The sequence below is a fragment of the Ambystoma mexicanum genome, chromosome 1q (genome assembly GCF_040938575.1).
Source record: "Ambystoma mexicanum isolate Mex_15411 chromosome 1q, UKY_AmexF1_1, whole genome shotgun sequence".
Lineage (NCBI taxonomy): Eukaryota > Metazoa > Chordata > Amphibia > Caudata > Ambystomatidae > Ambystoma > Ambystoma mexicanum.
Window position 1 is genome coordinate 623,821,662 of NC_090922.1, and position 22,649 is coordinate 623,844,310.

Consider the following 22,649-nt stretch of genomic DNA (forward strand, 5'->3'; position numbering starts at 1 on the left):
ATATATATGTGGCAAAACTCCCAGGACCAAATGTTTGATCAAATCAACCCAAACCGGTTTCACAAATATCCCAAAGTCGCCTTGGAGTAAGATCCCCTATTACTACCAGATCCGTTGCCAACAAGGGTCAATCACCATATTCATGTCTGCACGCAACACCGTCGTGGCTTCAGGGTATGTAGCTCTTGTCATCACCCAGTCAAAGAAAGCCCACAGCATCCACATTAGGTCCGCAAGTATTAACTAATGCTACTTTCACACCCTCCAAGATTCCACATACCATCGAGGCCCTCCTTTCATCCTTCAGTGTCGTTTGCAATCAGAATTTCACATAAGAGCAAGAATACCACCTGTGGCAGCCCCAACGAGAAGCCCAGTTAGATTCCCCGGAGCGGGCAAGATTCTGTCTCCTGGCAAAATAGTGTAAAATCTTCCTAGTCTTAGAGGGCTGGTTGCGCCCCCTAATATTCCATGTAGGTACCTTGAAGGTCATCCAACTTTGCTAGAGGCTTGTACCACGTGAAAGCATCATTGCCATCCTTTGTAAAGAAAATCCCAAGCTGGTACACATGAGACCGTGCTGGTTCTTGGATGCTGAAAAAACAACCCCCCTGACACCCCACCGACAACCCCAATCCACCTGGAACACTCCCACCTCCCCAAAATCCACCTTAGAACAAATGCTGTACTTGGGGCGCTGGTGCCCAGTCCAATGCAGACCAGCCCCAACAAACAGATGAATAAGTATCAGAGCAGCTTCTGATCATGCCATCCAAGCTCTACAAATAGAACGTCAGATGTGGCGGCCTGCACTGCAATGACCGTGCAAGCTGCATGGCAGACGGAGAGGTCTGACCCAGCTCCCCAGGTATGTTACCTTCATGTTTTTTCAATTCCCTTGCTACTCCAACCACCCGTTTCCTAGCCCTCACTCTTGGACCAACAGGTCCTGCTGCGGCTTTAACCTCACCAGGCCCCTGCACGATCTGATCCATACCACGCTTTAAATGACTTCCTACTTTAGCAGCTTCCACTAACCAGCAAGCTTATAAGCCTGCGACTGCCACAATGTCATTTCACCTCGCCGCCTCTGGCAAACCCGCACACGACTAGTCCAGACTTCGGCTACTAGCATTGACACCAACGCAAAAACCTAGCATACTCCCACAAGCCACTAGATTAATCTTCCTCACATGGATCTATAAATTGCCTTGACAATGACCCAGGAGGGTCGAAACACGTGTCACGACTAAAATATAGACCAACCCTTAGTTCGCCACTAGATATCGCAGATCAACCCAAACACCTAGCGCATGTGCCAAGAGTTTCACTTCATGAATTGTCATGATCTCCTTGATGTCCGTGTCACACACCAGGAACCATCTCCCAAGGGTCTGACCCAGCAAGTCCCTGGTGTCGAGGAGATGCAAGGCATCCTGGTAGCCGCGCTGGCTTCCAGCAAGAGCTTTTTCTGCGTTCTGTCTTCACCATTTCTGGAAGTTCCAGCGACCAGAGGACAAATATGAGGAAATGTACACAGGCCCAAAGGGGCTACTGCTTAGCACAGGTCACTCACAAGCTGCCCCCCAGTGAGACACAGTAACGTTTCCTTGGGCGGCCCTGCACAGGTACTCCACCAAGGGCAGTCACCCCCTACCTCGAACAAACAGGGGCTTTATTCTAGGTGCTACCAGCCCAATGAGGATTCTTCAGGGTTCCAGCTACACCAGGGATCCCGCCAGCAGCCCCACGAACACCAAGGCCATTGTTGTCTGCAAAGGTAGAGGCAAACATTTGCCAGCACCCGGCCTCAATGTTTGTAGGAGATGGTTTCCCCAGTAAGGGGGCCGAGAGGAGTTAGCCCAGTGCTCATCCAGCCACCGCCTACTGTGGGCAGGACAGATTCTGTGGCTCACACACTCCATCTGAGGGGCCGGCCCCAGCAGTCAGCAGGCACCAGGCACCAGGCATCCCCTTCCTTCATGCTCACACAGTTTACGCTGGGCGCACTGTCAGGGGCCTAGGATGTTAACCGCCCCAACTGCGCCAACCAGGCCAGCCTTGCAGCTATGTGCCCGATCCACTTCTCTGCACCAGCTCAAGGAAGCAGCTTCCACGAGGCCACTCTCCACCACCGGACGGCGCAGTGCACCGCTCCTGCATCTGCTGGGCGGGCCAGCTGAGCGCAACAGTCAGCCCCTTCAACCGCTCCCCAGGGTCCACTCCAATATGGACGTTGGCCTCTGATGGACCGAGCAGAAACTTCACCCTTGGTCTCTCGACACCCTCCAGATTCAGCAGGCCCGTTACAGGAGCACGGCCGACTCAGCCATGATTTAGCAGGATTTATAAAGTCTGGTCCACAGAGCTCACAGGGAGCCCATGCTCGGTTGGGCTCAGTAGCGCCAACACCAGGGTTTTAATTGGGCACAGTAATGGCCGTGTCCCCAGCCCGCGCCATCTTGGTTGTAGCTATTAAGTGATAAAGTGTCCACCTTACAAAAACTACCAGTCCCTGCAATGTACAAGAGCACTGCAAAAGCCTCCCCTCTCAAGTGGAACTCTAATGAAAAGCCTGCAGCACATTCTCTTAAAACCTGTGAAATTTAAAAGCCACCTTTGGCAGAAAGCCAGGATCACACGAATGCCTCTTTACATCAAAGTGTGCCCATTCTTCCCATCCTGCGTGCCAAAGTTACGGCCACAAAGAAGACAGACTTGAGTCACAGTTTCAAGTAAATTTCTTCCATGGCTCAAAAACAGGCCTCTGGATAAATTGAAATACTGACGGAAAATCTGAAGGTAGAGTGGTAGAAGTCCCCCTGCAGGTAATCCACAGGCATGGAAAGGGCAATGCTCCCCAACATGCCCCTATGAGATTATCCACTTCAGAAATGCTCCCTCCCGAGACGCCTTCACTGCCACCCAAACACCACCAAAGTAGATGCAGCTAGGCCTTTCCCACAACCAACAGACCGAAATTGTAGTATATCTGCCATGCCACAGGACATGGCCTGGACCCCATTCCAAACACCAGACGACAAAATGGTTCCAGTGCCAATTGTAGCACTGGAGATTGTTGCGTTTCGTAGGGAGAGCGCCAGTCCGTCATTGCAGAAGAGTGAACAGGTACATGCAAATCAATCTGTTAACTCCCCATGACTGGGTTTGCTTTTGGGATGAGACCTAGCAGTTCGAGCTTTAGGGTGGGAACGTCTGCTTTGCACATTATCTTTCCCCTTCAGGCTGAAAAACAATGGTCATGAAAGTTGCCCAGAACAGTGCCAGTGGTCGAGTCATTCAAAACATTTCATATATTGTGCCAAGCCTTGTGGTTTTACAGCGACAATACAGGCATATATTGGGCCAATGAGCATAATGGTTTGCAAAATGCTCCTGCATAGTGTTGGTGCTCTAGTATTCACTGCTGATTTTCATGTGGTGCCACTAGAAAATAGGAACTGTACGCTTTAAAATAAATGCAATTTTAACACATCAGACAATACTTAAAAGCATATTTCATCACTCCCTCCACATGCCCCCCGCACCCATAAGTGCGATAACATTCACACCCCTCAACAGGTTATTTCACGGGTGTATTGAGAATGACTTGCATATTGCACAGCTTTAACACATTTTGACCCCTGTACTACCGATTAACCACTCCTTCCCACCTATTAAAATTACATTGTGGAGGGTCTAAGATGGCGAGAGAGGTTAAATAGATCCCCAAAGAAAATCAGGGAGCGTGTTGCGGGTTTGTGGTGGCCCCCGCACAAGGCAATACCGCACCGGAGGCACAATCTCATGCGGAATCGAGGGAAGAAACAGATGAAGGGAAACTCCCCCGACCTTGCACCTCAGAGAACCTATGGCATGAGCAAAAACCAGGCTGCCACAGCAGGGAACGGCATCAGGCACTCCTCCAGAATAGTTAGTTTGGGGGAAATTTCATAGGAAGGCACAACGCAAGACCTTACGAAACAAGACTTGCTCAGCTCTAGGAGGAACCTAAATGACGACATAGGGAGGCGATTCACAGAGGGGCTGCAAACCATCACGCACACAATCTCTGCCAAGCTATTGCAACAAGAGTGGACGCCAGTCTAATGGCTATACAGGCTTTAAAGGGTAGCTCATCCAATGGCAAGCAAAGGTAAGAACAAAACGACCAAAATGATAATGGGAAGGATTGAGGAGCTCAAATACATATTGGAGAGAAATCCTCCGAGTGACGGGCCCAACTGAAGCAATAGAGGGGGCGATCTAGCCACATGGATCCATCAGCTTTGAGCACTCACAGCTCCTGAAGATCAGGCAAAGGACATCACCAGGCCAGAGACATTTGTGATGAGTCACTTGTACATATTGAAAGAACAGGACATGAAACAGGCCAAGGAGCTGGACGTGATTGCCGATCAGGGCAAACACTATGGATACAAGATCACCGGTGACGCTCACGAAAAATAGCATTCAGGCGGATTAACGGAAAATTGTGATGCAAAAGTTGGTATCGATTGACATTCCCATTCATGCGGAATGCCAAGAACCAAAGGGTAACCATTGATAAGGCAAGTAACCTCTTTGGAGTACCTCTGGATGAGAGCCTCCCCGATGGATCTCCAGTTACAGCTAACATCCAAGCTTGAGTGACAGTCAGGGCAGACTACACTGAAATGCAAGCCCACAACACTAGCCTCAATCTACTGCCCCAACACGGGTCAAAAGGACATCCAGCGATCCTTCCCCCTTCAGTCAATAGAGGAAGGGCAAATAATGTTGATGGGTCATTTGATCTTAAGGGGACGATCGCTCCAGGGAGGATAGATGGGGATAGACGCAAGTGGCAGCAGATGTTACAAAGGCTATTGCAAATGAAATGGAGAGCCCTGTGGAGGGAGGAGAACCCAGGAGAAAAGGAATTCTACATATTACTTGTGTGCATGATTTGCACTTGCCGCTTGAGCACATGCTTGCTTTGTAGAGGTTAAACAACAAGAGCCATGTCCACAATCATGGAAATTAAGCCTACACATACCCCGATATTCACTAGAGGTAAAAGACTTCTTCCAAGAAAACCAGAGCAAAACCGACCCAACTAGTTGGAGACACCTTGAGGCCAACAAGCAGACTTATTGGGAAAGTGGCTCTGCTTAAAACACTCAAACAGAAGATACCAATCTATGGGAATTCAAAGACCTAAAATGGGCACATAAGAGGAGTAACAATAAAAAAACAGATGGCTACAAGATGCTAGGAAACGACCAACAGCCCCACAATCGAACCATACAGAGTTCCTAATACATGGGACGGGCAATGCATTCTATGAAATGGGAAACAAAACCCACTAAACTGCTGGTCTATCAATTAAAAGGGAGACAAAATAATAAGTACGGTAATGGCAAGTTGCACCAAGAAGCAGACAAACTGGCTACATAGGTCCTTCTATGAAAGCCTCTGGACAAGGAGGCAGGAATATTCTTGGGATAAGTGAAGAGAGAAGAGCTTGAAGGCTGCATCACAAAAGGTTCTGGAGGCAGAGGGGGCAAAAAAAAACTAGTGAAATCCCCATCGCCATCTATAAAAAAAGAAAAATCCAAAAAAGTACTGATCCAGCCCTTTGCGGATACCTACAACCCTTGCATGAATCGGGTGTCTCAGCTACAATGGGCGAGGCAATAATCTGTCCACAGGGGAACATCGTGAACTCTGCGCTTCGTACCGTCCAATCACTCTTCAATGTAGTGAAAATCATGGAGACCATTATTGCCAAAAGAATAGAGCGAAGAATGGTAAAAATGACGGAGACCAATGTAGTTTCATTACAGGTCGCCAGGCAGCCGATAACGTCCATGAGGTGCTGGACAGTGTAGATTTCGTCCATAAACGGAGGACCCCTCCACACTAATCTCCATAGATGCCAAGAAAGCTTTCGGCAGGGTGGAGTGGGATGTTGAGTGTAATGGCCTTCAGGACGCAAATAACTAAGGCCATTATGGAGAGTTATGTAGCTCCTACAGTCAGAATGTGTCCCTATGAACAAATCTATGAAGCCTTTCGCTTGAACAGAGGACGCAGACATTTCCTCTGTACCCCCAAAACCCAATATTTGCATCAATGACAACCTTTACTCCAATATGCAAGGGATTGGCAAGAAATATCAGGAGTTAGATATGGATATCAAACACCAACAAACCCAGACACATCCCTACCTGCACTCCAGCAAGTTGCAAAATAATTTCAGAATGAAGGTTGACTTTGAAACCTAACACTACTTAGAACTGAACATCAACATAGCAGAGAATAGGTGGCACGACATAGCCACTAACGGATCTAGCAGCCATAACAAGGCTTAAGGAAGACTTAAGCCCTTAGCGATTTCATGGATCAGCACACAACTCATTTTTCCAAATCTTTACATTTTCCAGACACTGCCTTTATACATCCAAGATCTTGCCCGTCTACAAAGTGATAATGCAGTTTACATGGCTGGGGAAGAGGCCGAGGGTCAGAGCATACTCTACCTTCCCTAGAAATTTGCGGGCAGGACGTGTCCAGACCTCCTACGCCATTATCAGGCTTCAGCTGCACATTCTTAATGAGTGGCTTTGTCCCTCAATAAATAATGCATGGACACAAGAGGAGGATGTGGCTGAGCACCCGCTCAGCTATGGTTTTTTTATGGTTTTTCCTCCCAGAGATAGAACACTAGCTGTAAGGGGCAAGGGAACGCCAAACTGCATCCACAATAGGAATTTGGGATACATTTGCAAACTGGGGCTTACATCCTTTCCAAGCGCACCTACTCCGATACTTGGAAAACCCCAGTTACACCAGCACACAGTAATCCCTGCTTCCAGAACTGAGAGGCAAGGGGTGCAAGTTTTTTGGCCACTTATTCGTGGGACTCTGATCTTTTCTGCCACATTGTCAACATTCTCCTCTCCCACTCAACACTAGAGGCCTCACGCACTAGACCGTGGCAGAGACTTAGGGCAGACCCTTCCCCCCGAAAGAGTGGGAATTAATGTGGAAGCGAGCTCTTACACCTCAGTTTGCATCCGACACAGGAGCAATCTTATAAGATGCTATATAGGGGGTATCAATCACCAGTCAAGCAATATTTATCGCAAAGAGCTGGAAAGACACTGGCAGAGCAGGGACCTACATGCACGCTTGGTGACCTGCCCAAAATTTCAATATTGAACCTCGTGTTTAAAGAAATAAGGGCTATCCACCAGGATGCAGAGACTTTATACTAGGTCTGTTGTGGTACACAACTCCAAAATAGTCAGACATCAGCTGAACTAGTGGGGAATGTGCTTTTAGCAGCCAGGTTAATCACACAGCTCAGCTGTGGAAGAACCAGAATTGTCCAGACTCAGACTGGTAAAGCAAGGTGTGGAGCATTAAAAAACGTTCCCATTCACTGAAGGGAGAGCAACGTTTCTAACGGTTTGGTGGCCGCTATTAGAGCACATACAATAAAGCTACTACATGGCACACCAGATGAATACTGGGCCTTCTTGATATTTGAAACAATGGTCCGACCTTGGTGAATGATCGCCGACAATAAGCCGTGTGTGAAAAACGCCTAGTCAGTTGAATCTGCAGCATACATGTGACAGCTGAACTGGCTTTCTCTTGAAGCTGAAGCAAGTCTTGTAAATCAACTACCTCACTTCTGGGCAGAGGCGTTGCTGGGGGGACGGTAAGGGGGCTGAGGGTGCTATAGCCCCGGGACTTTTGGTTGTAGCCCCGGATAGAAGCTCAGGGGCTACAACCAAAAGGCAATAGCTAGCCCCAGAGTCCGCCAATTCCAACGTTAGCTTAGCCCCTGATCTTTTGCAGACCTAACACCTCTGGCTCTGGGTGAGTGAAGGGTTTACATGCAGACACATGGGTCAAGGTGTCCATTCAGGCTTGCAATTCTAGCCACCTTGATTGAACCCCTTATTGGATCTAGGTCACCTGGCCTAAGCACCACCCACCTTCTTAGCCCTGCATCTTTCTTCCTGCTCTTAACTCTTAGATCAAGGGCGTCTCTCGCCCGGGCGTCCAAAGTGAAGGGCAGTCAAAGAAAAGGGCAATTCCTGTTCGGACCAGGAGGATCCAGAGTCCGACCCCCCTGCTAAAACAGCAGGTAAGCATGCACCAACATGTGTTTACACCCTCTGTCCCCACAGGCCAACCCCACCCTCTGGTTGCCCCCCCCCCCTTCCTGCACACAGGAGTCTGTCCTGATACATTCTGGTTTCACCATCAGTGTCTTGTGGCCAATGCTAGATTTTACTTTTATGGACTTCATTGATTCACTGTATGTTACCCTTTCTCAACTCTCATGCTGGACATCCTTTGCATCTTGTACTCATGGTGACCCTGAATCATGCTGTTCCCAACTTCATCTTGTATCCAGACTTGCAACATTGTGTTACTACTGACTTCTGCTATTGTATTCTCTCTCCCCTCTTGCTTCTCCACTCTTTTTGACCGCTTACTCTGTTCTGTCCTCCCCTCCCCTCCCCTCTTTCCTATCTCCTACCCTTACTTTCTTCTATGCACTTTATAAGAATTGTTCCTGGACCTAGTATGATAGCAACTTCGTCTGTCGCTCCCCTATCCCCTTACTGTTCCCCCTCCCTCCAGCACTATCTGAAACGTTGTCAGGCCTAGTACAATAGTCGTTTGTTTTGTTCTTCTCCTCCCTTTCTGCACCCCTCTCCCTCACCTTTTGTTTTCCTCCGGCTCTACCAGAAATGTCGTCAGGCCGAGTACGATAGTGAATTTCACATTCTTACTGTTCATGGCCTGTAAGAATGTCGTATTTTCCCTTGTTACCTCCCTTGCCTTGAAGTGCTTTGAAACACATTTGTGTATAGGCGCTATATAAATAAACTATCATATCATAACCACCTTATCCGTCTGTTCATTGCCCTCCCTCCGATCCCCAATTACACCTTGCTGAATCTTCTTAGCTCAGGTATAAGCACTGCTGTACACAATGTCTTACCACAATGTAATAAGGCACTGCACACATAAGGAGCCATCATTTCCCCCAAATATTCCATCTGCATTAGCAAAACAGTTTTTCCATGCATTTCTACGGACATCCCTCCACCCACCCAATTCATACCTAGATTATGAACACTCGGCGGAAAAAACAAATGTACATTTTGTACGACAAGTTGCACCCCATTCCCCACACCAAATACCTTGCTCCATCCGAGATGGTCCTCAACACTATCGATGGAGAGGGCAATCATCTTTACACCACGTTTTTCAAATTCTGGTGCCAACCGCACAGCCCTTCCAAGTTCTGTGGTGCACACAGGTGTGTAGTCCCTCGGATGGGAGAACAAAACACCCCATCTAGAAAGAGCAGCAAAGGCAGCATTAGAAAAAGAGTACTCCAGAATCGGAGGTTAAAAAAAAAAGGCAGTCAATACATTTGCAACTGTGTGACAAGACGCATCAGTGAAGGCAAACCAAAATCTGTGGTCTAGTCTATGGTAAACGAATGAAGGCTGTGGATGTTGCTCAGAGGTTGGTAGACCCCATGTTAAAAACTACCAGCATTGCTTGCCCCATTACAACGAACAAAGCCAGCATTTTACACGCCTGCTGTTCACCAGAAGGGACTCTGCAAATGTGCTGCAATGTTACGCTATTCCTGCATCTGGTACCATTGTACAGAGTGTTGGGGTTGGGGGGAGGGGGGGGGTGTGAGTGGAAAAGCCACTGGTTTGAAATGCAGTACCTCCCCTAGACTGAGCGAGGAGGCTAAACACCAAGGCAGACTATTGAAAAATAAAGTGCAAGTCACCCAAAAGCCATCATTAGCATGGTTTGTTATTCAGAAGACTTGGAGAGGCCTACAAATCAGAGATGCTCCCCAATTTAGTATGTTGTTCTGGTGGGCTTGAAGAGTACTGATGGGCGATTCCCACACAATACAAGAAACCAGCATGGTTTAAAGTGGGAATAGTCAATTTCTCATTCCCACCCCAACACAAAAAAAGCTTTTGCAATAGATCTATCCATCCATACTTCAGGGCCACCACTATGTGCAAGAACCATGGGTTCACCATACACGCGACCCTGGAGATGCAGATGACTGGAGCTACCAATACAGTGCCTAGTGAGCAGGACAAACTTTTTTGCAAGTGAAGGGGGTCTTCATGAACGGTTCCGGAGGCTTTTCTATAGAAAGCATGCTGCCCATTGGCCAACCCTTACTTTCTGCATTTACGTTAAAAATAGCTAGTTACTTGCCCAGCAGGCCAACCCTTTGGATTAAGAGAACCCTTTCTAAAATGGAGGTTGTCTGCAGGAGTACTTCTGCAAATAATAAAGGCCTGAAAGGTGTGGGTTTTGGCTGACTCCGCAAAAAGAACCACAATCGTCAGTGCCCCAGATCGACAGGTCAAGGCAGTAGTCATCAAAACCACAACTGAGGAGCAGCGCAGGTTTGCCAAAGAGAAAGTTAGAGGCCTTGTCACACCACAGTACGTGTTTGAGGACATAGAACTACTCTGGCTCGAACCGCTATGGAAGAACAAGTGCAAGACAAGCCATAGCATGGGTCAGCAGCAGCGCAAGCAGTCAATACAGTATTTATGAGCTGGTGCAAGTGGATATAGGTCATGTGGCCCCCAGCCACCTGGTTAACCCAGCCCTGTCGCCCAGTGCAAAGGAGGTGGGGAAAGGGGCAATTCCTGTTGGAAACCAATATTAGAGCAGCAAGTATAGTTCATACAAGTGCCACAACCTCCCCAAGAATGAGACTTCCATTTGTCTCAAATAAAGTCTACAAAACAAAAACATGGAATATCTAAGGTATTGGCTGCACCAAGTTCTTGGAAATTCAAGATCATTTTATGCATTTGTGATATACTGGGATTCTGATCTTATTCCATGCCCAACGTGTCTTTTGAGAGTCGCGCTCTTCAGGGCTCAATTCAAAAATAATCCTTTGCTGTAGTAAACAAATCATTCATTAAATCCAATGAAAAATAAAAAAAACTGAAATAAAAAAATAATTTAAAAAAGTTCCAAACACCAAAAAGTGCACTCTAAATCGGTGCATGCTAAAACAAAAACAATTTTTCACTTCATTAAATCTCACATCGATTGGCATACCCATGTCATTTTGAAAATCTTTTAATCACATAAGAAAATGCCCATCGTTGGTTGCATTATAATCCACTCTATAATAGAATGCCTTGTTTGGCAAAACTATAGCAGTTGTGTAAATCGTATATGCAAGACAAACACAAAATCACTAGTCAGCGAATTGTGGCCTCAGCTCATGAGAAAAATCGATTACTTAAGATATTATTGCCTGTGTCCACAAACGCGAGTAAAGTTAGACTGAATTTCTGGATGCATTATGTCAGTGCTGTTATTGATAACAGTACAAGGTCATTTCTTTATTTTTCTGGAAATCTCAGTGGACGTTGTATTATTTAACGAACTGCATTGCCACTGCCAATGCTTGTTTTAAGGAAGTCAATGAGGACATGCGCAGTATGTTGCAGAATACAGTGCAAGGATCGGAAGTTTAGGAGCAGTGGATGAAGGCCACTGATTCGCTTTTTTTGGACTATACCGGTTATGCCCAGACTGAACAATGGAACTTTGAATATAAGCGTAGGTAGTTGGTGGACCAATACCCCTATCCTGAGGATGGGACTGATGGCAGCCATGACTAGTTGACCTGGAAATAAATGGTTAAGTGATTAGGGCAGTACGCACTGACGAAAGACTAAGATTGAATATGCATACTTCTGGGTGGGGGAAATCAAATGTAGAAGTTACAAACAGTGGCAGAAGGTCTAGACTTTGCGGAAGGTTTTATGAGAGGAGATGGAAGATGGTTTGGGATGGCCAAGGTAGCAGGGTGGCGTGTTATGCGGTCTGAAACTTGAGAGTAAGTTGCTGGTTCAGAAGACCAATTGAGTGATAATTTCTGCATTTGTTGACACCAGTGCATAAATGGAAATGCAGCATTTAAACCTTCCACTTAGCATTCAATATACCATGTTAGCTTTTCTCTGTGCTACGTTATAACGTATGAGCATTCTGGGTTTATATAGAAGCTGGGGTTACCCCAAACGTGTTAATGTGTTCTCCTACAAAGAAAAAGAATTTATTTTATCAGTGATGGGTACCACAACTATACATTAAAATGAAAAGTTGCCTCTGGTTTAATCATTTTCTGTTGTCGCCGTATGGATATTGTGCAACACAATTCGGTCGTTTCGACAGTTTCTCTTCTTGCAAGATTGTTTTATCCATAATATTGTGCTTCATATGGTGGTTCCCCTACAAGCATGCAGAAAGATCCCTCACCAATTGTTTCTCTACAGCCTCACAGCGTTGAATAAATACCTAGCTCTGTAGAGCAAGTGACGTATCGTGCCAGTTACATTACTCCAGTGATCTCTTAGCTTCACACTATTGATCCCATTGTTAACGTGGTCCACGTGTTCACAAGCGCCCGGGAACCATATTAGTTATGTATGCTGGAGAAACCAATGGAGATATTCATTTATTCATTTTTCCATTTATTACACGCCCAAACCCTGGGGTATCCCGGCATGGTTACAGACAGCTTAGGAATTATTCATACAAGCGGAGAGTGTGCATAATACATTACAGCAAGCAATGACAATTACAATGACGCCTTCTTTGCTTTCTACCATAGTGTCGGGAGGATAGCTCAGCGGCAATGTGCTCGCCTTGGAAGCAAGACGTCACGGAGCAACACAAGTTCGATTCCCAGGTTCGCGCTTAGAAAGCTCTGGGTATTAAGCGTGCTATAAATAACCCATCATATCATGGAAGGACTGGAATGTTAAGTGCCTAAACACTTGATAACACTTCTATGGTGGTGCCATCTTGAAACCAGGTTTCAGCCTTGGAGTATCTTTCTTGTTATCAGTGTTGCAAATGACCCCCGATCCCCCATAATACAAATACATTAAAGTAATGCCATTACAAGGCAATGTAATGCAGGCTACAGTAAACATTTAGAATATATTGGTATGTGTATATTTATCACACGCTAATCCCTAGGGAACCAGACAGGAGACGCTGTATATGGGCGCATATTTCAGAACCAAGAACCAGACAAGACAAACATTAAGTGATCAGTAGAAGAGCACTTTTTTCCAAGACGACAACATGTCAACCTTGCTTTGTGGGACTAATGGGTCTATCGCTCCTGGAACAGCGAGTGTGAGAAATTACCAGGAGGTTGCTGTGCATGGACCTCAATCACCTTACTGGCTGATGCCACTTCAACTGCACAGCATCAGCAGCGCAATCAGGTAAGGCGGAGCCTTGCCAAACTTGCTCTTAAAGACTAACCAGAGGATTTTAAGCTACATCCTCTGCTGGACTGGAAGCCAATGAATTTCTTACTGAAATAAAATGGTGTACTTTAGAAAGCTGAAGGGAAAAAAAATATATAAATAAAGGCACTGTCGAATTTGTAATCTTTTGAAGCCTTCATACTTTGGAAGACCAGCATATTAAGTGCTACCGTAATGAATGTACAAGTTATTAGGGTATCAGTAACCAGTTGCCACTATTTTTGGGGACCAAAGACAGAGTCCTTTCCAGTAGCCAAAGGCGACAGCTCTAGAGACTTCTATGAGGAGAACATTATGTCCCTATACTACATAATCCCCAGATATCTCACCTTTAATGCATCGGGAGCCCTAAGAGTAAAGGAGGGCTAGGAACACAACGAGGGTTATCTAGCAACAATCTCGGGCCAGTCAAGACATTCATTTTGCTTGACTTGAGCTGTAGGCCATTATCAGTCAGACACTCATGACCCTTGGTTAAACCTACTACCAAGGGAGGGAATGGGTCAGAGGGGTCAGACATGCATCTGTACCTTCTGCATAGGAGTGATTATTTTAACTGAAACCTTTTCAATCTGTATTTCCAACCTTTGATCTTAAAAGTGAAGGCGACAGCAGTGACGCCTGTGATACACCACAAGCAAACCTAAAGAGTTCTGCATAAGGACTAATATGGACCTTTAGCTCACCGTCTTAAACCTATTAAGGACCAGATCAGTCATCCTTGTTAGAATATGGAGAGAAGAATGTCATGACAATGTCATGCTTCAGTGTCAAAGGACGCACTGAACTAAACGAAAAGAAAAAACAAAAAAATAGAATCCCAATTTCTTTTTTAAGTCAAAATATGCACGCCAGCACCCCTACCAACCACTCCTTCATAGACAGGCCAGCCCAGAGTATCAGACTTGTGTGGTGCATCCGTGCTCTTGAGGCTCACCATACAGTACTAACATTTTCAAGCAATTTCAGAAAAGAAATGCAATAGAAAAGACAATCTAGGCAGGAACTACACACCCAAGCGGAGCAGTCAAAGAGCATTTGTTACTCCTATTAAAACAAAGTTCTGGCTCAATACTGCAGAGAACTATGTGAATCAACTATTTTTTTACATACCAATTCAGCATTTCATTAGAAAAATCTTTAAATACGTGTGTACCATCTAAAACTGCTTTTTTAGTGACAGGGAACGGCATTATTACATTTTTCTTAATAAAAAAAAGCTCAAGTATATAAAACCTCATCAATTCGAAAATAATTTTGCTTGCGTAGATTGGGAACCTCACTGTTACGTTTCGGTGTTCCTAGTTCTACCAATCTCTTAGACACTGGTCCTCGAAGCGTGCAGTGCGCAATCAAAGCTCTGCCCTAGTATGGGTAATCGATCCACATATCACATCACATAGCTATCACCCAAGTCGACAATTGTTTCGGCCACCTCCTTGGGTAGAGTCATGTAAATGCTGTCCCCTATCAGTAATCATATCAGGACAAAGCTGTAAACGGCTACATGGGCACCCCTCTTGTTCTTCCAAAATTGCCAATTTTTTTAATTACTGTACCCAAGGCGGTGGCCAAAACAATTGTGCCGATATAGGCGATAGCCCTCTATTCTTTCCCACAGATTTTCCAACCATATCTGAACTAGCTGCCAAACAGCAGTTTTGTGCAGAACATGTTTTACTACACTTTCCACACACCTACTATAAAAGAAACTGAATTCTGGTAACGAATTTGATCTTTATAATAGATCTTTCGCCTATCTGTGTGGTGTAGTGTTGCATCCTGCAAACAAGTGCTGCTGCAATGAATACTAGGCCTGCGGTTACCAAGGTCAATGCAGGAGTGAAAATTCCACAAGAAGTCAGTAGGTGACGGGGATCTGAATGATTGCCAGTTGAGGCTCTCCCCGTCCTGTATTGTGCCAGCCTAAACCTACAACATGTGCCAGAATAAAGTGTCCACAAGAAGAACATTGAACCCCCCCCCTGCGCCATCACCCAACCCCTGCAAGAGTCTGGTCATGGACCAGCCCTCTAAATTTGATGACAAGCTTGATAAGGACCCATCTGTACAATCAGCACTGCAAGGGGCAGCCAGAGACACCACCCCGCAACCAACAAACACCATCTACAAACAACCAGGAAACACTATCCAACACCCCCAAACAGCAAAGCACATCAGCATCATTTAGTTCTTCATGTGGCACCTACTCGGGTCATGTTAGAAAGCTGCCCCCTAGAAGGGCCAGGCAAAGAACCCACCCCAATCAACGTGAGCAAGCATCTAGGAGAAGAGGGCAATGGGAGTGCACACACCCTTCTTGATTTATGTGGTTAGTCAGCCCCCACCACAAAACACTGAGGTGCACGGATTGGAAGAGTCCACCCCACTCTAAATAAGAGAAGCCTTCAACTGGGGCACAAGGAACAACCACTCCAATGTCAAGCGGGGAGCATGTAGCGGCTGAAGGCCGAGGGAACAAGTTGGCTCAGACAAAACAAGTGAAAATCAAAAATACCTGTTGCTGCCGAACAGCAGTACAATAAGGGCAACATCAAGGGAACTAAAGGCCAAGGGATTGCCTTTTTTCAAATTTGCTCAGTCCCACCGTTACTAAAAGGCCAGTTGAGCCCACTTCCGAATAGGGACAAATTCAGCAATAGGAGGGACAGGGGAAACAAACTCATTCATAGAGGACGGAAAACAACAACTACCAGAAACTTCTTTGGGCTCTCCAGTCCCTCTGGTGTTTTCCAAACAGCACGAGACTGAGTATTTCAGAGCATTACATATTTTTCATTTTATGCGTTTTGGCTCGTTTAGCCTTTTGCATTTTAGCGCATAAGAGATACAGTTTATAATTCTAAAAATCAACATTTCTAAAATCTTCCAATCTCATTTCAAATCATTTCGTTGTCTCTTTTCTATAGTTCTTAATTCTTGCAATTGTAATTTCTCAAAGCTAATAGTCGCCAGATTTAAAACAAAATGGTCAACATTGATTCTTTGAAGCCACATTTCCTTTTGGTCTAATATGCGATAGCTTTAATGAAACTTATGGTAAATTTCAGTTTGCAATTGGATTAGGCTTTCGCAATATACTAATAAGATGTTTTAGTGATTCATTGGCTGATCCAGAGCTGCATTATCTGCATTTCGAGTTCGGAGTATCTTCTTGTCGTTTTGCAGTAACTCTCGACGGCCAAGGATCCAGCCGTATTCTCAGTATTTTTGCAATGCGTTTGTCTGGATATTTCGTACTTGGTACATTTTTTTTGGAGGGAAGATGGTGGCATCCCAAATTTTATAGTTTTGAAATTTTTCGCGTGTGCCGATCCAATCATAGTTCCACAGTTTTCTTTTAGCTCTGTGTGGGTTTGTTAGGAGAGTGTTTGTATCAATGTCGGTGCTTTTCATTATTGCAGGATTCGCCCTATTCCAATATCTTTGTGAGCATTGTTCGCAATGGCCTCCACGATCATAGGGATTTTGATGTTAACGAATTTTAGTTTCAGGATGTTTGTTTTATCCACATTTATTTCAAGTTTGTTTTCTATGGCATATGTCTGTAAAGCTGATAGTCGTGCAGACCAATGGGGGTTTTATCAGCAAGTCATCTGCTTATAGTAGCCACGCGATTGGTTGGGATCCGATTTTCAGAGGGAAGGATCCAACTACCCAGAGTTATTTACCTATGTTGCGAATATAGAAATGACTTATGTCGCGGATACAGAAATAAGTTGGCAAGTACACAGCCTTGCTTTAGGCCGTGATAGGTCCGAATTGGCTGTGACAGCAGACCTTTCTGGTCCAGTTTCACTCTTACATATGTATTGGAGTATAGCCGATATATTTAATATATGTGTTTTGGGCAGTCTGCTTTTTCTAGTTTATGCCACAGTCTGCAACGTGGGATGGAAACAAAAGCTGGTCTGAAGTTGGCAAAGGCAAGAAACAGGTCATGTCGTCTGGCTTGTTTTAGTACAGCAATAGTTAGTAAATTAGAGGCTGTTCCCACGCCGGGGATTAAGCCCGACTGTAGGGTGTCATTCCTTTTGGTTTGGTTGAGCCATTTATGCGTGTCACAGAACTATCTTTGCATCCAACAAAGACAATGGTCTATAATTGAAAGGATTTAAAAAAAAAAAAGATAAAAACCCCAGAATTGCAATAAGTATGGATTGGTGCTATGCCTGGGGTATGGTTCCTGTATATTCTATCATTTTGTAAATCATGCTTAGAATTTCAGACCATACTTCAGTGTGCCCTTTTAGAGCAGCATTATTATCCCGTCTGGGCCCGAGGCACGGGATGAGCTAAGTTTTCTCATTTGTTTCAGGATGTCCATCAGCATCACATTTGAGGTCGGATGTTATTTTCCTCTTTGATCTTTTTTACCCAGACTCTGCAAATAAGGTCATAATGATTTATCCACGTAGCCTTGTTAATGGCATTCATTAGCAAGGATGAGTTTTCATTGTTTGCATTCTTTAATAGATGCCACATTTGTGCATTCGATTTGGTGGATAAAGTTCTGAACATTATCATCAGACGGCATTTTCGCTGCCTTGTACTGCTCTATCCGGTGTCCGTATTGTTTATTTTGGGAGAGGAATTTGCTCCTCTATCGTGGTGGTTCTAATTTTCTTAAGTTCAGTTCAAATGTCAATCTTAATCTGTTTAATAGTCGGGTCATATGAAGGTTTATGCATTCTCAGAGAGCAGAGACCTTTTAGTGGGTTCTCTTGGAACATGATCAGGAGAGGTTTGTACAAAGAATTTTGCGTCTATTGTCCCCCTTTGTAGAGGTATGAGCAATTAGCCATTACCTTTTTCTTTAGCAATTGCAGTTTGGTTTCTGTTCATTTAATTCTAATTCGTCCGTTATTTAGTGTCCAGTCATTTTGGTAATAGTCTGGGTATATGAGGCTTTCCGTGGCATGTGATCTCTAGTAGATTAGGATCGCTATCCTTGGTAGAGATTACTTTCGTGTCTTGGGAAGATACAAACACACAATTATAGTAGTTAACATATCCCTTTTGCAGGTTGGTTTTGGGGGATAGAGGGGGTTGGTGTCATCTTGTATGGTGCCGTTCAGAATTGTGAAATTCTTTTTCATCCATCTGCCGGCATTAGTCGATTTTGATGCTTTGCCAGTATTAAACCACTGCAGATTGAGGTTGCCTGCTAGGATTATTGTTGAGTAGATAGGATCCATATCCACAACCTCTAGTAAAGAGGAGATGCGTTGGAGGAAGTCATCTGATATAGCAGCAAAATTCCAGCATAGATTCAGAATCGCTATTTGTTTGGACGATGAATCCATTGTGGGTGGCAATTCCAATCTAACAAGTTGAATACATGGATGAGGATTTAGCCGTGCTGCAAGTTTGCCTCCGTTAGAAGTCCCGCCATTGGTCTTCCTTTATGTAGTTTAATGGATGAAACTACATCATACCATAATTTAGTTATGATAGGAGCTGAAGTTATCCAGGTTTCTTGTAGCAATATAAGATCAGATCTGTTTAGTGGTAAATCAGGCTTTATGGTTAGTAATGGTTGCAGCCACGAATGTTCCATACAGCTAGTTTGAGCAAGTGATTGGCTGCAGCAACATGGCTCTAGTAAAGAGCATAGTGGTTGGTTTTTTGATTGCCTTTTTTAGCCAGGACCATTTTGTTGTGTGGAGTTCGGTTAGTCGCAGAAGACGTCACGATTGAGATTGCCTTTTGATCCTTTGCAGTTTATTAGGAGTTCACGAAATGCATATTTGTTTTTACTATCATCTTTCTTCTTGCCGTATGGTAGTTATTGTGTATGCATGTTTATTGTTTAACAAAGTCATGTTCCGCTAAAAGATAGTCCGAGTTCCATATTCTTGCTTTCACAATTAGAGGTCACAATTAGGGTGGTGGTATCCATTTTACTAGTATTATTAATTTGTATTGCCTGGATATCTCTGGTTGCGATTAATCTTAGATTCTGGATGGTTTGAAAAGTTGTGAGAATAGATGTCTTGTTTGGATATGGAGTCTTTCTCCGTCTATCATCGTTATGTCAAGATTGTCGTAGTGATCAAGGTTTACAGGATTTGGTTCCTTTGCTGTGCACCTTCCTTTTTGTGGAATGAGATTAGGTTGTTCAGTAGGTTTAATATATGAACGGGAGCTGCAGTATCTTGTCTTGCTTTAGCTTTGGGATTTCTTTTTTCTTCTAAGAGCCTGTCATTTTGAGACTCATCCAGAGCTAGTGATCTCGCTTAGATGAGATTTATTAGGTTCATGGTTATCAGTTGGTTCTGGATCTTCATTGGATTGTAGTGTCGTTAAGAGTACGTGGAGAGATTCATTGGGCCTCATTACGAGGTTGGAGGTAAGGGGTTACCGGCACCGGTAAGGATGCCGGTAACCCCTTACCTCAGTATTCCGAGGTCACTTAGCGGGAGCTGCTAAGGAACCATGGAGCTACTAATGGGCCCGCTATTTGCGGGCCAGTTAATACTCCTTCCCCATTGTGCCCTATGGGGGCTCGAATGGGCATGGGGAATGGTTTTCAGAATGGGGACTTACCCGGGTAAGTCCCTATTCCGACAGCCCAGACCCGAAATGCGGTAAGGGGGTAGCCATGGTTCTAGTAGCACCATGGCTACCTCCTACCTCGTAATGAGGCCCATTGTTTCCTGGTCCATTTTGTCATACTGGGTTGGAGGCTGATTTTTGCAGAGGCTTATTCCTGTGTGTGTTCATTACATCTTTTCGGGTATTTTGCTGTAGATCATAGATCTAGGTTTCCTGACCAATTGCAGGTATTGACAGGGCATTTATACATTTGAGGTATTGTGTTTTTTTTCATTAGTTTGTTTTTTCCTTTTTTGTTTAGTTTAAGTTTGTGGTTTTCTTTTGTTTCGGCCTAGTGAATACTTCAAATACTGAGTCTTTCAGGCTGTCGGTTGTATTCAGAGCTCCATTAGGGACTTGGTCGTCATCTATTACCAATATAGCATTGTCTTGTACATCCTTGGAGTGTGGTAAACTCAATCTGCATCGGGGTGATTGAGAGAGTCATTCAATTCCTGGTGGGCTGGTCATAGTGAGCTTCATTCTTATCACTTCTGATCTTGTAATCCTGGAAGAAGTTTTCATATAGCCTAGACAAGCTATTTAGACCATTGTTCATAGCGGATAATGTAATTTCAAAAAGGCAAGAGGGGGAGGTGGTCTTGGGACGAAAGAAGGTCTCTGGATGGCTTAATAAATGATGTGTTGGATGCAATTGAAGAGTTTGGGCTACATATTGACTTTATTTGGCTGGATTATCGGGGAGTGAGAGAGTGGATGTGTGGTATCGGAGAGCATAGCTGTGTTTCTGGCACAATCCAATCTATGATCAGTTCATTTGAAGCTATTTGTTCAATGGGGCAGACTTCCTGAAACCGCGATCCGGGTGATCTTTGGTGGCAAGTGGATCAGTTTCCTGATTGTTAATTGCAGGATCCTTAAGCAGAGTGGGATCTTCGGTTATTAATCGCCAGTTTTGCATTTCACAGCTTGCGAGTATAGCAAGGGCATAGTAAGGTTAACTGCGTGTATCATAACCGCCGTTCTCATTGCGTCGCAGTGTCATTCCGTTCAGCTGGTTGTTGAATTTCAGGTTGCTTCATAGTGAGGTAGGGGCCATCTTGTGATGGGCATGCAAGAAACTCTTCTTCAGATAAATGATGCGCGGTGGGATTCGTTGAGTTCATGCTAAACCTTTTCTCAATCGAGAAAGCAGAGGAATGGAGGTATTTATCATGTGAGGGATAATATTTCTTTCAATTTGATCGCAAGGCGATTTCAACTGAGGAAGCCACATAGATCTTAAATTAGATCGAGATTTTGAGCGAGAGGTCTTCTTTAGTTTAGATTTCTGTGCTAATTTGGCTGCTTTTTGTTCAAAAATAGCAATCGCTGCTGGTTTACAAAAAGGCGGCATGTTTGTAAAGTGTATGCAGACATGGTAACAAACGCCTCCTGTGATTTTACATAAGCAAAGTTATAAGGTTCTGGGGTGGTGTGCAGGGGAGATGCTGTATGCTGCCCAGCGGAACAGCACTCGCCCGATGCGCGCCGCCCTTTGAATTTATAGGGCTGGTGGGTATTAGGAGGCAGGGCTATACCAAGTCTGCATAAAAAATACAGAAGAGTCTTTTTAGACGTTTTGAAGTAATGTTAGTCACAGTAGAGGTACACAGTATATTGAAAGGGCACAGTACCAAGAAAGTCATACTGGTGAAGTGAATAATGTCCTTCTTTGGGCTGGAGAAACGCATAGTTCGTAGCAGGGATCAAGAGGTGGGGTGAGCGAAACAGCACTCACCTGAGCACTTACCCGATGTGTTAATAAAAATGTGTTAAAGAATTAGAACACTTCTAGTGCACATTTAAACAGAACGGTTCATACATAAGAGCAAAAACGAAGTTACATCTAAAGTTGAACTTGGATCGACATTTACTTGCTCCTGGTTCCTCTGTGGAAGATCCTGCGTACTGGGTGATGCCTGATGCACACGAGATGGTTTTAGCTCCTGCTCATTGAATCTTAGTTTGGAACCCTGATCTGGTTCAACTGTAACAAGTAATTTAATCACTGATCCCGTTATGAACATAAAGTGCATGGAGGTGACAGACAACTAGGGAATGTTAATAAGCAACAGGAGATGGCGCTTTCTATACTTGCTTGCCAGATGCCTTTGCCACCATGTAGTGAGAAAGACTTCAGCTAGCCCGAGACTGTCCCTTCTGTAAAATGTATCATCATTTCACAGTATGTGCACTCACGGTGTAAGTGGGAGAGTCGATTTTGTTCAGCTTGCAATTGCAGCCATGTTGATCTTTGTGCTATGCTTAAATCGTGCGTAAGCAACCGCCTACAGTTTTGCATCATGTGCCGCGAAGCACTAGTGACTTTCCGCCTCGCATGTGGTCCCAATGAGGCCAACCCTGTGTGCAGGTGTTGCATCCTGTCCCCAGTCTAAATGTGAACGACTGCTGCATAGGCTTGCAGGGAGCTAAATGGAATGTTGAATGGTTGCCTGAATGAAATGTTCCATGGGAGTCAAATTGGTGCATGGGAAATGAACGAGATTCTGCGCCTCGCCCTTCAAAGCCTTGCTAATACACCCCCTCCTTCCTATATTTCAATGCACACCCCTCTCTGGGCCCCATCTTAGAATTACAGTGCCAACGGGTTGTACACTCCTGGACCAGGCTGGTATTGAAGATGTTAATTTA

General features: G+C 44.7%; 1 protein-coding gene across 1 annotated transcript in view; it reads right to left on the reverse strand.

Annotated features, from left to right (window-relative positions):
- Positions 1–22,649, reverse strand: part of PRDX6 (peroxiredoxin 6) — a 72,968-nt gene that overhangs the window by 29,909 nt on the left and 20,410 nt on the right. Inside the window, exon 2 of the mRNA XM_069641189.1 lies at positions 9,213–9,369. Coding sequence (XP_069497290.1) covers positions 9,213–9,369 — 157 coding nt within the window. The remainder of the gene's footprint in view (positions 1–9,212; positions 9,370–22,649) is intronic.